Raw genomic sequence first — 17,258 nt, forward strand, 5'->3', positions numbered from 1 at the left:
TGCTCCGGGAGGCGCCCGGGGCCGGGCGCGGAGCTGCGGGCTCGGGGGTGTGAGCGGCCGGGCCGGGCGCCCCAGGATGCTGCGGTTCCTGCGCAGGACCTTTGGCCGGCGGTCGATGCAGCGCTACGGGCGAGGAGCGGGGCGCGGGGCCGGGCGAGGCGGGCTCGGCGGTGAGGGCGACGAGCGGGACGGTGGGCTGCGAGGAGCCGCCGCCGCTGTCTCCGGGGGTTTCCCCTCCTCGCCTCACCCCGGCGGGGTCGTGCACGGCGCCGGAGCCCCCGTCCACATCCCCGCCGCCGGCGGCAGTAAGCCGGTGCTGCAGTGCCGCGTGCTCCTCCTGGACGGGACCGAAGTCAGCGTGGAGCTGCCGGTGAGTAACACGGTTCGCGCCGACCCCTCCGCCCGCTGGCGTCGCTTCCTTGCTCCCCTCTCGCCGCCCGCATACACCTGCTGCCAGGTGCACCGCGCCTCCCGCCATGGCCGCGGCCCCTTCCTTCTTCCCCGGCGCGAGCGCGGAGAGCGGCACCTGCGCCTCCGCCCCCCGCCGCAGCCCCAGCTGGAGCCGCTCGGGGGAAGCTCGCTGCCAGGAGAGCCGCGCTGCCTCCCTCACGTCCCCGGCTGCGGTCGCGAATCGGCGGTCTCGCCGCTCCCAACCTGTGGAGCGGGCGCGGGGGTGCCGTTGGGCCGTCGGTGTGGGGCCGCCTCCGAACTTTCCGCTCTCCCGTCTCTGCCGCGTTCCGGAGCGCGGTGGGTCGCGGCCGTGTGCCGCTTCTGGGGGCGTTTCGGCGTCGCCGGAACCCGGTGGGTGCCTTCCCGGCTCACCGCGGCGGAGCTGCGCGGCGAACGCCGTTCGGTTGCTGAGTTTGGGTTCTGCCAGGTTCTTGCAGCCGCTGAGTGGCTGGCGTCCGTCCCTTTTTGCTGCCCCTTTCCCTCCCCCGTGGAACCGAGCTTTCCTGCGAGGCAGTGCTGCGGTTTATCGTATTGGGAAAACATTTAAACTTGTTTAGAAACTGAAGAATCGGCGGCCGTTAAGCCTGACCTACAAAAGCAGGTGGGAGAACTTGGTCGCAGCGGAACAATCCAATCGAACTCACGCTTCTTTTAGAATCATAGAATGTCCCGAGTTGGAAGGGACCCGTAAAGATTGAGTCCAACTCTTTTTACTCTCAACTGGTGTGAAAGACATTTGTTTTTTGTTTCAGAATATTTGAATTTTGTTGGGTGCCATTCATGCTAATAATTACCCGTGTATGTTGGCCAGATTTAACTAAAATATGGAAACTGGGATTCAACTGGTTTCTGATTAGAAGCCAAAGTGATGGAGTCCTGCTCCAATAGGGGAGTGTGGAATGGGGCCACCTAGAGATGCTGCCTCACGCTCAGCCGGCTCCTTCTCTCACAGAGCAGATCACACACCTCTAGGCACTGGCAATGCTAACACCTTTCTTCTCTTCACATCTCTCCTTCACAACTTACTGCAGTCCTACTAGCATCTCAGCATGACGCTAGTCTAAAAAGAACTTGTGTATTATCTGCATGCTGAGGATATGCTCATAGCCGTCTATGTAGATAAGCTCAGTAAATATTTCATGTATTATATTCCCTCCAACTTATCAGAGTAGAGCTATTGCTATAGAATCTGTTTAAGATAGTCTGTAGGTTTGAAAAAGCAGTTAATGGTAAACCTTCAGTAGTCCTTGAGTATTGGGAGCATGTGGAAGCGTACCAGCTTGGTCCATTAAGGAAGCTGTAGAGCATACCTGCTTGTGTTGTGGTGTCCAAGCCTGGGCTGTCAGTGGTGACACGAGATGCACACTTGGCGGTTGTAGTTCCTTTATCCACTGAGAGGATAAGAAGTCAGAGTGTTCTTTGGTGACATTTCTAGGCTGCTGGAGGATGCTGGGGTGTGAAACAGCTATCAGTGCCTTGGGGATTAGAAAGGGTGCTGTTGAATTGCATCTCTGCTCCTCATGCTGCTTTCCTTTCTTTCACAGAAAGTAACACCCACACGGAGAGTCAGAAAAACTGAAAGAGGCGTTGCACCATTTATAGAATTTGATTAGGAATGTTTCTCTGAGCTTTGGAACGCTGTTTTTTATGGGATTAGGGCCTGAGACAGAATGCACTTTGATACTCAGAAGCATTTGTACTGTACTTGTTAAGCTGAATGAGCTGGGCACTATCTTGATAAAATTAGAAATGAAGAAATCAGTGTATGGTTGTTTCTCAACATTTCAGCTTGCTTATTTTTTTTGGCGAGGGAACGAGTGTGGTCCCTGCTCTAGCAGTGAGACAGCTTACACTAGAAGCCTAGTATGTCAGTAATTGCTAAGGACTTTGTGCTGCTGATCACGCTCACAAGCACTTATTTCAGGCGATACCGGCATCTGGAAAATGTGCTCTTTCTACTGCCTGTGAACATTAAAACCCAGCTGTCTTTCCAGGGGTAAAAGGAACACGTTGGCATTAGGGCACAATAATTTCATAACTAACGCTTCTTAGACTGCTACCTGAAACTTAATTGGAATTGATTTCAAGGCTTGTTAGTTATTAATTAAAAAGACTGCAGGGTCTATGTGTTTGTGTGGAGGAATGACGGGCTGCTTGAAACCTTCAGCTGCATGTGCAGAAAAAAAAAGTTCAGTTGTTTTGCTTGGTTGGTTTGTTTAATATACATTAAAGCTAAAACCCTGACTCTTTTGTCTAGGTGAAGCGCATCAGGCTCTTCCTCTGTGTCTTCTCTTATGTGGGGGCTGGTGGTGTTGCTGTAAAAACAAATTACACATCAGTAGGCTGCTACCATCTTTGAGGCTATCAGCATTTATGCCATACTTTAGAAATGGTAGAGTTGGTAAGTTTTTGTCATGCTCCCACCTGAGTCCTTCCTTAGCTTGTTATTCTGGAGGCTGCATGAAAGTATTGTGACCAGAGTCACCTTTCTTGTTTATCTGCATTTCCCCTCCCACTTTCTTGTGGGTTATTTGGACTTTATTTTTTCTTACTGCATATGCACAGGGCCTCTTCTGCCCTCAAAGTTCCCAATTTGCCTTTCATTTGTAGGTGCTTTCTGGCTTTCCTGAACTTTTCTCCCCATGCATTGTCAACATAAAATTGTTCTGAGCTGGAGACAACCTTGAATAATGATTTCTGTACTCAGCTTCTTGCACAGAATTTCAGGGATTTCTTAACAATGGTGGCTTTTTGGTTGCTCTTAAGGCAAGACTTAAAGTACTCTGAAAGTATTCTTTCTGAACAGAATAATACACTGGATGGATTTTTAAGCTGAGAAGCTCCTGAGGGCCCTGTGCTAAATCTGAGGCACAATTGAGATTGCCTCTGGGAGTGGCTGTATGGGAGTGGCAGTTTGCCCATTGCTTTGGAGTGACTTACCATGGCAGGGGGACTATAAAGAAAATGTCATCACTTTCAGCTGACCCAACGCCACACCTGTGCACATCTGAAATCTGGTTATAAGGATTGATTAATTAAAAAAAAAAAAAAAAAAAAAGGAATATACTTAGAAGTAAACGTACAGTGAAAAATGCAGTAGGAAGCTGTTATGTGTTTGGATCTTGCATCTCAGCTGTGGGTAGATGAAAGGCCACTTGCTCACTGCTGTCAACACAATCCTTCCTCTGTTTTCTGGAGAACTCAGGAGTTTAATGAAAGAAACTGGTTATAGGTGATGCTGTGTTCTTACATAAAGAATATGGGCAAGGAGCTCTGACATTTACACAGCAGTGATGATGCCTGCTAGTTAATACGTAAATGGGAAGGTTTGTAGATGGCTTTAAGGTGAGGCCAAAAAAATCCCAAATTTTTGTTGATGTGGATGTTGGCATTTCTAAAACTTGAGTATCTGATTTTTAATTCAGTGCATCTTATAAAAGCTTAAAGAAAGACTCAGAAAGATGACTTCTCTGTGAGATGGTGCGGAGTAGCAGGGATTGACTTTTTTTTTTTTAGTGCCACTGAAAATGATGTTTTGTGATAAGGCTTGGGGACAATGGGGGCTGTACAAAACAAACATTTTTTTGTTTGTTTATTTGTTTAACCTAAGTGGGATGAGAGAGAGGAAACAAATAGTAAGCTTACTCTGCTGTGGAAATCCCCATCTTGCAAAGCAGACATAGGAAACCATATGTTTTCAGTGCCATGGAGCCACAGCAGTTGAAGCACTGTCATAATACTCATTGCTGTGGTAAATTTCTCTGCTGCCATGGACATCGTTACGAAGACTTATGTGATGTATTAGGTTGTAGGTGACACTTAACTTGTTCATTAACTTCATCATTATATATTACTCTTGATATCTATGGATTGCTTTCTGGTGGAGAGCTTTCATATTGTTTCTTTGCCTTCTTTTTGGTGTATCTGTTTTGATAATTGTTTCGGCTGCTATGGAAACACTTCAGGATAGGGATAGTAAATGTTCTTCCATAGCCTTTTTTAATCTGCCTAATCTTCTGTCTTTTGTATCCTCCTCTTGTGAGACTCGCGTGAGCATAACAAAACCTATTTGCTGGCTTCTGTGCTTAAATAGAATGTAAATGTTACATTAACTCTTGAGTAGTTATCTCAATCCTAAAGTTGGAAGTATGTTTGACTAGAAAAAAGTGATAAATATTTGTAGAGGGGTACCACTCAACCTTTCAGTTACGTAACGTGATTTCCTAATGACATTTCAGGAATAAAAACTGCAGACACTGAATTTTAGGTATTTTCAGGTGTCTCCTAACTGAAGGCTTGCTCTCCACTCAAATATATATTTTCCACATAAGGTGTGGAACAGGCATTTTAGAATTAATTCTTTAAAGCTTTTCTCACATGAGTAATTGATAGTATAGTTCTTTATTTAGAAGGTACTTTCAACAATCTAAAATCAGAGTGCTTCAAATGCTGAAAGCGTGTTTTCAGGTCTGCAAGGGCTGCCTTGTGTGTATGAACTACTGTGGCAACCACCTCCTGTAATCCCCTTCATGAAGTGATCAAGTTCTCCTTGTAGAAGTGCTTGGGTATTTTTTGTCACTTTTGTTGAAATGCTTTTTCATTACCTTAAAGCTCTGATGAAGTAACTGTAGCCAGAGCTTGATGTGTTATCTTCTGGCAGTAGCCTTTAATTTCCTTGCCTGTGTATCACAACGCTTCAATGCGTTGCTGTGTCTGCTGAAAGTGTGTGGAAAAATATTCATAGTAGGCATTTATACTAACAGCCAGGGACCTCTTCTGCCCCAGAGGAACAGGAATGAGAGGAGGGTGTGCATGTGGGACTGCAGCTGTGCCTCAGAGTTGCATGATGAGTAGGTTCTTGATAGAGAAGTGGGAATTTCAGGCTCTTGGCATGTTCACCAAACAACCTTAATAAATCTACAGCAGATAAAACACACTGGAACAGTACATAGTGAAACGGGTGTGGTGAGCAGTGTTTTATTTTGGCACACATTAGATAAATTTAGCTTGTGATTACCATTCGTTATTTATGGAAGCTGATACCATTTTTCAATGCAGTAGGAGCGCTGTTATAATGGGAAAGAGTTGTCAACTGGTGAGGGAGGATCAATGATGAGAACAGTGTACTGCAAAAACATGGTGCAGTGGCACTGGTTCTTTAGTGGAGAACTTCTGTTTTTGAAGAGATGGAGAGAAGATGAGATTGTTTCATGTACTATTTTGGGAGTGTTTTTACAACAGGATACAGCTATGCTCGAGTGAAAGATATTATGTCTGTGTGTCCTGACCCCTTGTTGGTTAACGTATAAATGCTTTGTAGCAGCAGTGTGAGAACTGGGCTTCGCTGTTGAAAAACTGAAGGCCACTGTGGATTTGAATAAAGAAGGTCAGTAAAGAAGGAAACTTTCTGAGCAGTTTAGAAAATACATGTTTATTTGCAAATAGAGTACAACTAACATGTTTTTTCCTTGGGGTTGTGTTCTCTTACTGGGTAGCAAATCTGTAGCTTCATGCTCCTAAGAGAGGTACTGAAGAGGAGAAACAGTATCTGATTGGGCATGTTAGAAGAAAAGTTCCCTTGAAGGAGGAAGATGGAGTAAAGTGACTTTGGATGTTCAGACAGTGCAGGAGAGCAGAATAGTTTTGTTGGGATCACAGAATGTAATACAGGAAGAAACAGGCTTAGAGTGGGAGAAGAACAGATACAGAGCTTGAGAGAGAAGTATGAAATTGACAATAAGATAGATGATGCATAAAAATAATAATAATGAGAATAAAAATCAGAATACGAGGTTGCTCCAGGTATGCCTGAAAACCAACTGCTCTTCAGCTATCAGAAAGAAGATAACCTGCAGTAGAAAGTGTAGTGCTTTCTCTTGTGGGCTCATCAGGATGAGAGTAATTTTATGTTCTGGGATGCAGAAAGATAAAGGAGTGCAGACATGGAGGCAACATTATGGAGCTAGGACAGTGAAAGAGAAAAGTTTCTGAGTGTGGAAATCAAAAGACAAGGGACAGAAATGAGTTCCCTCTCTACTGTTGTTGTTTTTCCTTGTGCTTCTACTTGAAGCCTCTCTGTAAATAGCCCTTTTCCTGTAACTTTGAGAAGCTAATTCCATTTAGTGTCTCTCTTCTAAGCATGGGTCCTTTAGGTCCATTTTCTTTTTCCTGTTCAGAGCTTCTCTTGTTATCCAGCTGGTTTCCACTCATCCTTCTCTTTCTCCATCTCTTCCCTGAGCAATTTCTCTGTACTTTCCCATGGACATCATCTGTGTTACTAGTGTGATACTCACTGAATTTCCTTCACAATAAGAACCCTTTTCCTTTGTTTTTTTTTTTTTTTCTCCTCACTATTTTCCCAGTTTGTAAGAGCAACTACAAAGCTGTGAAAGTTTGCTGTGGAGGATCTCTTCTGGGAGGCACTTGAAAGCACTCTAGAGGTTTGCTTTCCTTCTGTTTGGGTCCTTGAGCATTGCTCTGTGTCCCGTCCCCTCCTTCCCATTTAGATTATTTCTGTGATTTTCTACAGTTATCAGAACTGTGGAACTCCCTTCTGTTCAGTTCTTCCCCACCAAAAGACATTTTCACAGCTATCGATAGTTACGCCAGAATGATGAAGTCAACAGCTGTTAACTGTACATACAGTGTTGCTGGGTTAGTATTTTATGTTACTTGAGAAACAGATTTTTTAAAATATGTTTTTCAATGCAGACTACATTCTTTTTTCTTTCCACATTGCATTATAAATAAAAGGGTTGGAGGGTAATGAAGTGCTTAGAATGACCATCTGCTCTTTATTTGACTTGCTATTTCCATTTATTTCTATGTATCAGATTGAATATGTCCTGAACCATTAGCTATATTATGATGGATTATTTTGAAATATTTGTTGAAATGCTAGGTTCAGACTCCAGTTATGAAGCGTGAAGAATATTAAGAGTTAATTCATCTTGTCTGTTTACATTTTTGTTCTATTCAGATTGAGACCAGTTTATTCCCTTGTTGTTAAGGAACCACAGATAGTTAATTCAAAAATACCTAATGTCCCTTGAGTAGTATTCTGAGAAATGTGTTGACTTGATCTGACTGTATTCTGTGATACTAATACATATGGTGCAACTTATATGACAAATAGATGTTGGAAATCCTAATGGAGGATCCTATCTTTAGCTTGTGAAATATTTGGGTAATTGTAGGTGTTACATAAACACAAGTCTAAGCCTTTATTTTGAGGAATTTGGACTCGTATATTTGATGCTGCTATGTTCATACAATTAGAAGAGCGTTGTGTTATTACTTGATTATGGCCTGTAGTTAAATTAGCATTATTTTAAAGGTTAACTCATCCAAGGATAAATCCTGTTGTGGCTGTTTGAAAACAGTGCTTTTTATTTTCATTTTATTTTTAAGTACTCTTAATGATTGTATATTTTATTTCCTCCACTATTTTATGTATGTTATGTATATGTATTACAGGATGTGCACTTGAGAGATTTCTCTAGCTTAGCAGGCTTAGCTTCCCATTTTTTCAGCTGAAAGTTTCTTATTTGGCTTGTTTCAGTACCTGGAGTGTTGTATGTTGGGTATTAGATTGTAAGCAGTTTATTTATTGCATTAAGCTTCAAAATTATCCTATGCTACAGACAAATTTATAATCTGCTAATATTGACGGACAAAATAAGCCTGCTAACTGCATCACACCTTTTTGGTTGGTGTTAAGTCTGAACAAAATTGCTTAGTGTACAAGTGTTACCTGCTTTCTGTTTGCAAGTGAATATTTTCCACATTCTTGAAGAAAATGAACAGTTCTGTTTGTTTTTCTTCATTTTTCTCCCTTGTTACCCATCCAGTATCAGTTGAGGTTGTTTTCTGTCATTTAAATTTCTTATGTACCTTGTTAGTCATTCCTGAAACTGTGATATATGATTCAAAATTGAGGGCCTGCATTTATGTAAAAAGACCAAAACCAAGAGCTTCTATTTTTACAAGCAGTACTGAGAACGGCAGTACTGTGTACAATCATCGTGTTGCAACAAAGATCGCTATTCAGTGGAGATGCAAATCCACTGTATGTAGGTTTTGTATTCAGGCTACTTACTGAGTAGCAGTTCCTGAATAATGAACCTTCCATGAGTGCTTTGCTTTGAGAGATGATGATGAATGATGAGTGTGTTATCTCTTTGAATTAAGCAGAAAAATTAAAAAGCAGTATTCTTTAAAATTGTCCTAGCAATATCATATTGCTAGGATAGGCAGCACCCTGGAGGCATGCTATCCAGTGGACGGTATCCACTTGCCTTCTGTCACACTGCGATCTGTGGGTTCTTGCCTATATCTGTGTGAGTTAAGGTCTCCCTGTTGTAACAATGGGGTGGGAAGAGCTGGTTTAATAGAGCAGTAATAGAACTTGTTTGCTGCGCAGCAGACTTCTTTTCTTCTTCCTGCTGTTTCATGTATTGGGCACGGTTTATTTGTTTTCCTTTCCCTGCTATTCACCTTGCAACCCTCTCTTTGTTGCTGTTTTGTTATGTTACGGACATCCCCTTTCTCCAGGGTGGAGACTTCCCAGCCTTGTTGCCTGGCTGCTGCTGCGTATGGAGATATTACCCGTGCTTGGCAGGGCTTGGAATACCTGGCTGCAGGCTGCCCTGTGCAACTGGGTATGTGTGCCTTGGAGTTTTGCTCTTGACTTCCAGTTAATTAAAGGTGTTAATGTTCTTGAGGTTCCCTTTTAATAAGGGGACCTGCTTACTAAGAGGCTGGCTTCTAAAAGGAATCAGCAGTGGAGTCATTCAATGTTGACCATAGTTGACACTGCTACTGCTTCTGCTTTGTGCTGGGTTCAGACTGATGGCTTAATTGTTGCAAAGAGCAGCCACTTAAAGGAGGTTTCTCTTCTTGAGTTGAGGATTGTTGGTAGTTCACAAGCGGTCTTATATTTTAGGAGTGAAGTATATAAGGAAATAATCTGTACAATAAATATTTTCAATGGTTTTCTTACATTCACAATTAAAAACAAGCTGAGACTATTCACTCTATTATTTTTCTTCTCGAATTTGCTGAGCCAACCGCTCTTTGGTAGCTTAAAATGTCTTCTTTCCCTGTGTAGCATCTAGATGCAAGATTTCCATCATAAATTTATCCCGTAGTAAGGCCTTTCTGATGAGACTTCATTTGTGGCTTTAAAAAGTGAAGATGATTAGAAAATACAGGGAGAAATGAAAGAAGTTTGAGCAGTTGTCTGTATATTAGCAAAAATAGGTTGAGGCTGATTACTGCATTTCTCAGTTGGGAGTGGGAATAGAAAAATTCAATGCTGTGAAATGAGAACAAGCGTTTTTTGTTTGCTTCTATTGAAATTTGCCAACAGATGTTCTCTTTTTACAGTTTGTGCTGGGATTCTGATGTATTTTCGCATTAAGCACCCACTGTATTTTGGTTTATAACCTCATCTTAAAGTGTATTTTAAAAAGTAGTTAAGCTAATTTGGTAAAGATATTGCTTCTTTAAGAATACAGTTATGGCCAGGAAGGAGGAACCTTGATTTACTTCCTTGCATTTTATAGTATTAGACGCTGATGAATTTAAGCTTATTTTTGCATTGATAACAGATCATATGGTATTTCCATCGTAATCAGTCTGAAGTATTGGTACATGAAATGGAAAGATGTGGGGTTTTTGGTAAATATAAAACGTTGGGTGGTATCTTTGAAGGGACAGCCATCCAGATGAACTTTCTTTTGCTTTCAGGCAACAAGGCACGCAGATGGCTAGCTTGAGAGGAAGGTAGGTTGATACTGAGCTGAAGAATACCAATTCCTATTCCTTGTGTATGCGTTAACCTCATTAGCAGGCTGCTGCAGCCAGAGCTGGAGTAGCTCTGCCTCCTGGGAGCTACCAGCTGCAGGCAATGGGATGCCTCCCGGTGCAGGCAGCTCGTCCCTGCAGAGCAGCTCCCAGCACTGCTGCCCACACTCCTCCAGCGACTCCTTCAGCTCTGAAGACCCAGTACCCACAGGAAAACTTTTCACCCCCTTCGCCTTACTGCAGTTCAGTTCTTGCTGCTACAACTTGCTTCTGTCATTGTATTTCTTTCACCAGCCTTTCTTATTTTAAAAAATTGTTTCCCTCTTGCATGCTTCAGCTTTAAGCAATGTAGTGGCAGGCTTTTATTAAGTGTTAAAGGATGGAATTTTGAGCACTTCAGCTGGTGACTGCAGTTTTTATGAGCCTTAGAGAACTGCGGATTTCTTGTACTAGTCTGTAAAGTATGACAATAGTCTGCATTGTGGAGCTGATGCTAGTGAGATGGAGAGCAAAGCCTGTTTGCCTCTGTGGTTTTGTACCTAAAGTGAAAGCACTGCTTGAAGACAAATGGCCAGATAGACGTCCCACTGCAATCCATTGTCATGCTACAAAGCATCCCTGAGGGCGAAATGAGAAATCAGTGCAGTTGCAAAGTGACCAGGTGAGACCGTTTTGTCTGTTTCCAAGAGGATCAGCCTGCTTTGCTTTAGAAATCTGTAAACATCCCAACTAAGATAACATAAACAGGAGCAGAGATGTTGGTGGATGTTCTCAGATGAATCAGGGGATGGAAGGCTGGGAACAGAGCTGATGAGGAAATGTGTGCTGTGGAGTATACTTCTATTTCTGTCCTATGCACAGACATAACCTGCAGTGCTAATAAACTTGGAGTGGTTGTGTAGCTGAAGGGTAAGTTATAAATGTGGAAACGGGCACCACAGTTACTGCTGGGAGGCAAGCATGCAGCTTTGGTTTCAGATCTAAATGAATTTATGATGTTATTCGAAATGACATCCGCATCTTAAAAAGCCTTTTTGAGACTTGTTGGTTCCTGGTTGGCATAACAAAGCAGACTTGATGTCTAAGGTAGCTAGGATTTATGGCACCTATTATTTTAGCACTCTTTGTGGTTGAGCAAGTAGGTAGGGAGATAGTTCCGTTATGGCTTGACTAAGTGAATGCATACTTACATATAGTAACAGGATCACATTGCTCTTGCTTCTGTTTCTGGAAGCAGTTTTTTAAACGGAAGTAAGCTAGAAAACAAGTTTTGCAAAAAATCACTGGTAGGATTACCCTCACTTATTTGTCTTTTTTTCTTCCTCTTTCTTCTTTGAAGGCCTGCCAATTTTATTGCTGCTTTCGATAGTGCCACTTCATTTGCTAAATTAAGAAATATTACTTCTGCTAAGTGGCTAGCAGAGGTTTCAGCTGTCTTTGTTCTCATTTGTTCCTACTTTTAAGATCTTCTGTTGAAGTTGTTACAATTATTTTAAATGGAATTTAACTGACTGTTCTTACTTGGTGTCATTTAGAATATTGCTCTTTAAATTGCATGGGATAGTTACTCATATGAATGACTGTAAAGGAATGCATCCTGAACTGCAGATTTATTTCAGGTCAGAGTGGGCAATTTATGAACCCTTAATCTTTTCTCTTTCCCTGAGCAGTCTCTATAGCTCCTTTCAGAAAATGTTTCAATTCTGTCACTTTTCAGTGACGTCTGCCTTTGAGTTTAAGTAGTTTATCTACTTTTAAGAGTCTGTAATGAGAAGCAGTTACCACTTCAGGTTGTGTGTGAATTCTTTAAAAATAGTAACGAGCTTTTTAATAGATCTGATACCTTTATGATCCTTGTTATCCCCTCTCTTAGTCTGGGAGGCTTGTGATGAAGAGACCTGTGATTATAGGAAAAATGTTCTCTATACGAAGGCTTGCAAAATTCCCATGCAACTCACCTCTTAATCCTACCTTTATTCTAAATAGATAAAAAGAAATTTGATTTCCAGTGGCCTTTCAAGCTCAGAATTACTCTTGGTATCTTATTTCTGACTGTGCTGATGTGCTGAAATGCTCGGACACTTGAGCTGAGTGCAGTAACGTTGTTATAATGGTTGGTGAATGTTACATGAAATGGCATTATTCCATTCCTAATGTTGCCTTCTTATGCATTCAGGGCTCATGTTTACTTCCTTGGCTGTGTTATGCTGAGAGGCTCACATTCATTTGCTTTTCTGTTACACCAGAGTTCTTACAGCACTGTTTAAATCCAGGGCACTATCTTCAAGCTAATGAGCGTAACCAAAAATCTTGTTTGCATGCATGACCTGTGGCTTCACTGATTTATGCTACAGTGTGTTGATGCAATCCTGCATCCCCTAAAGATGCGAAACAGTCCATGCAACCAGTGAGACCCATCGACTCTTGCTACTGTGCTGGTTTGGTGAAGTTGAGCGGCAGTGATTTTGTTAATTCTTTCACAGTGGGAACTGATGATAGTGAGCAGAACAGAACACTTGAGGATTGTGCTGTGCATAGTGCTGCTGGCTGGCTGCTTTCCTCTTTGCCCTTCCTCATTGTGTAAGTTGCTTTTTTTTTTTTTTTTTTTTTTTTTTTTTTCCTGTCTGCACACATCTATTTCAGGAATGCTTACCCTTATTTTTGCCCAGGTCTCTCCTGGGCAATATGAGCACCACTTGGCTTCTCTTCCCATCCTTATGCAGAAGTCAAGCCCCTATCCTTTCAGCTGTGTGGCAGTGCTGAAAGCCAGCTCAGGGATCAGATCTGGGTATGTTTCACTCTAAAGATGCTTTTGCAGCATTGAATGTCAGAAATACTTTCTGTTTAAGGTATGATACAAGAAAGGGACCAAGCAAGCAGAAAAACCTGACAGAGGGCATGGGAGCTCCTCAAGGCAGAAGTGCTGTGCAAGCCTGTGTTGTTGAACTGGGGCTTACGGGTATAAGTAATCATTTTAGGAATGGCTGAGCCCTGTGCTCTCATACCTTGACTGTGGGGATGTTCCTTACCTGCACCGGTAAAGTAGTCAGCTTAGTATGAAGTGAACAAGGGATATTAAGGTGCTGCGTTGTGAGATTCAGTGATGGAAATAGTAGCAAGTAGTAGCTCAAGCTAGATCTCAGAGAGCTGATCAGTGCCCAAGTCAGCTGTCTTGTGGAAACCTGTTATTCTGAGGTTCTTTATTGTTGTTATTTAATAAATGTGCAGTCATATGGAGGAAGAAATTACTCATTTTATGAGATTTAATTTTCTTCAAACCATTGAGAGGTTTAAATCATGTCATCTAATTTATTCCTGGCTGGACCCGACTGTCTAGTTTCTTCTTATTTTTCAGAACCTAATGGAAAGCCAGAACTGATGAGAATAATAAAGCTGATGCTGAAGTTAGAAAGATTTTAAGAATTTTAGAAAGAGTCATTTTTTTCTGAGTTCCACTGGTGGAGTTTCAAATAGAACCAGAGCTGAAAGCACTTCTGGATGGTCATTTCTTAAGGTGGATATCCTGTGATGGAATACCTTTTCTATACTCCTTATCCCTTTGACACTGGTTGCAAGTGAAGTGAAAGACAGCTGTGCTGCTGAGGGAACACAATACTGCTTTAAGCAATGATTGGATGCCTAACCTATCAGCGATCCATGAAATTAAAGCTGTCTGAGTTTATTGCAGTTTTTTGTATGTAGATATTCCAGAAATTAATCTTGTTGCTAGTACAAACAGTCATTCTTGATCATGAGGGGAGTGGAAATGTAGCAAATATCTAATTCCTCAATTACTTTTTTAGCCTCTCATTTGAAAGTTAGACTGTGCATGAGTTTGACTTCATGATTAATTTTCCCAGTTAAAAAAAAATGTCCTTTTAAAAACAAAACAAAACAAAAACTAGGTTTAAGAACATGACATAAAACAGCACTTCTTAAGTAGCAGATGGAAGATTGTCTTGAAGGCACTAAAGGACAGTTCTGAATCATGTTAAAAAGAGTTCCCGTGGAAAACAGGCTTTTTTACCTTCAAATCCACAAGTTACATTAGAATGACAACTATTCTAAACATTTGAATAAGCTTGCTCTTTGTTTTGTTTTGCATTTTTCTGAGAGAAAAAAACAGGGGTACAATTTTGCTTCAGTATTTCCTTTCTTATTACCAACTAGTTACGTTCTTCTTGAGCTTTGGGAATGAGTTTTGGAAGTGTTTGAGAAAACAGAGTTCCAGGCCATCTGGTGCTTCAAATTGTGTATCTGCGTGCATCTGAAGTCAGGGGCTTTGTGCTGGAATCCTGAGTGTGATGCCATGCAACTGCAAGGTGAGGGAGTGAATTGCAGCTCAGGGTCTGGGAAGCTAAAGGTGAATGTGTTTTGACCAATGAACTAGAAGCTGCTATTGTAAGCCATCCTGGGTAAAGATTTCCAATTTAAGGTTCAATTTATTTTTCAATTTCATTTATTTTTAGCTGTAGGCATTTGTTGCTTCTCTTGTTGTGCTGCCAAAGCCTCCTTGGAGATGTTCTACTGTCTGTGTTGTAAGGTGACAATGTTGGTAATCTTCTGGACAGAAGGATTTGAGACTTTGATAAACAGCTGTAAAAAGATTACCAGAGATTGCTAAAGATGTCATTGCCTTCAGCTATCTTGCTCTGTGACTCAACTGGCAGAAGGATGTGTGTGTCAGTATTTTAGCCTGTCAGCTGCAGAACCTGATTTGAGTTTAAACCACAAAACCCTTCACTGTCAGAGCCATGGAGTGTGCACTGTGCACAGGGTACTGCTCTGCTCAACAGCTCCAGCAAGATTTGTTAACTTGAGTGTCCACCTTAATAGAAAGTCTACTTTTGTAGCATGCTTCAGCAGTGTGGAGGAACATCTTTTGCTCTTGTGTTCCCATGAGCTCACTGTTTCAGTTGCCAGTTGACATGGGAGTTGAGCACTGTTCTGGCTCTCTGAGGAGCTGGGAACAGTGGTTGCTTGTCCTGCCAACTTCTTGGTATGATTTTGGGATGGATATTCCACATCCACAGTGTTATTCTCCTGGGATTTTTTTTTTTTTTTCTTCTGGTCTGGAAGGTGTCTGTGAACTGCTACAAATGTATTTCAGAAGCAAACTTTCAGTTTTATACTGGCCAGAATGGCACCTCAACCTGTATGAGAAATAAGCTCTTCACTGGACTGATAAACTGCAAAAACACAAGATGTACTGTGTAGAAGTCACATAAAGCTCCTTGATCAGCATGAGATTGAGGAAGTTAGTTTACTGTAGTGCCTTTTTATCTGGACTTTGTTCTAGAAGCAGAATTTCACCTTGCACAAATAATGGAAGTTGACTAAAGGTACTGCAGTATTACAGTACAAAGTTCCTTTTGCTTTAACTTCTTTATTGTATGAGATTCAAGTGATTGTCTTGTGGGAAACCTTGTAGGGTGTTCCCACCTTTTCAGATGAACTTTCCTTGTGGAACACCCTGTGTGAATCTCCCTGTAAGACGAGGTTAAAAGCTTATAGCTTTTCATGTGAAGCTGTCTACAAAGCATTTGGTGAAGAACGGTGCTAAAGTACAGACGAAGATAATTTAACAAGATATGATTCTACCTATGCTACAGCCAATCTACATAGGTTATATGTATTTTAAGTATGCATTGGTGACTTGATATAGTTGTACACTTGAAGTCACAGAAAGCCAATTATTTGTGACAAACTTCTCAAGTTTGTGGATGAAATTTAGTTGGGCGTTCCCCTGCCCAAATGTTTAGTACCTTGTAGGTTCTACTCTGTGCAGTACTTTATAAGGTGGAGAGGTGGGGAAAGGGAGGCTCTTCAAAATGAAGTCTTCTGTTTGCTTTGTGGCTTTTTAAATGCTTCTGCTGATCTGATGGTGGAGAAACAAAACCCATCTGCTTCTGCCTAAATGCATGCATGAATTCATACACTGACACACATCACTAGTGTGTGTCATTCAATCAGGGTAAAACAAATTAAAATAGGAAGTTTAAATGCAATATTCATATCTTGTGTATCACATTAAAAACTTTCTATGGTTTATTTAGTAATTTAGTAGTCTCAATGAAGTACAGTGTTAACATACACTTTGTAATAACCATGTGTTTGAAGGCAGGTAAGTGATTTATCTCAGTGTGCTTTTTGTTAGAACTGTACTGTCCCGAAGAGTTGCTTAAAACCCTGTGCCTAAGCTCCTTACTTTCCTCCAAAATAGAGAAGTTTTCTCTACTTATTGCTGATGCTGCTCGTGTGTATTTGAATTTAAGTATGAAACCTTATTGTCCTGGGTTGGGTGTCTCTCCTCCAAGCAGCTAAACGCTGATATCTGAGGTTAATCCTTTTCTACTGGCAAAATCCATGCTGGAAATGGTGTGTGCTAAACCCAAAGCTTTATAGCACTTCCTGCACGATGTGCAGAAGGTAACTGCAGAGTAGAAAGCACTAAAATTCATGTTGATTCCAGTGTTTCAATCAAATCATCCATAAATGCTTTTTCAAAGACAGTCTGATTCTGGAAAGACTGGAAGTGCTCCAGTACTGGATGATGTTAATTGAATATTGAAGTTTACAACAAATCAGAAGAGAGGAGTAACAAATTCCTTTTATATCTCTTTTCTTCCTTCTTCAGATTATTTTTAAAATTCAATCCGAACATTCAAATTAAGCTTTCTTATTTTTTTGTATGAAGTTTACATTGTAAATGATGATTGTGATGTTATCAGTTTCATATTTGCTGTCAGCATTACCCTGTCAGCATGTGTACCCTGAATAGTTGAGTGTCTCTATACAAGGGTGACAGATTGAACAGAGTTTAAACCATGAGCTTGCTGTTTCAGTTGCCAGTTGACATGGGAGTTGAGCACTGTTCTGGCTCTCTGAGGAGCTGGGAACAGTGGTTGCTTGTCCTGCCATCTTCTTGGTATGATTTATGGATGGTTATTCTACATCCACAGTGTTATTCTCCTGGGATTTTTTTTTTCTGGTCTGGAATG

The 17,258-nt window shown here is 41.5% G+C and overlaps 1 protein-coding gene across 1 annotated transcript in view; it reads left to right on the forward strand.

Annotated features, from left to right (window-relative positions):
- Window positions 1-76: 76 nt before the first annotated feature.
- Window positions 77-17,258, forward strand: part of EPB41L4B (erythrocyte membrane protein band 4.1 like 4B) — an 87,723-nt gene continuing 70,541 nt past the window's right edge. Inside the window, exon 1 of the mRNA XM_042809100.1 lies at window positions 77-370. Coding sequence (XP_042665034.1) covers window positions 77-370 — 294 coding nt within the window. The remainder of the gene's footprint in view (window positions 371-17,258) is intronic.

Source organism: Centrocercus urophasianus, unplaced genomic scaffold, assembly GCF_019232065.1.
Source record: "Centrocercus urophasianus isolate 14NV4802_14NV808 unplaced genomic scaffold, USGS_Curo_1.0 seq_11, whole genome shotgun sequence".
In the NCBI taxonomy this organism is placed as follows: Eukaryota; Metazoa; Chordata; class Aves; order Galliformes; family Phasianidae; genus Centrocercus; species Centrocercus urophasianus.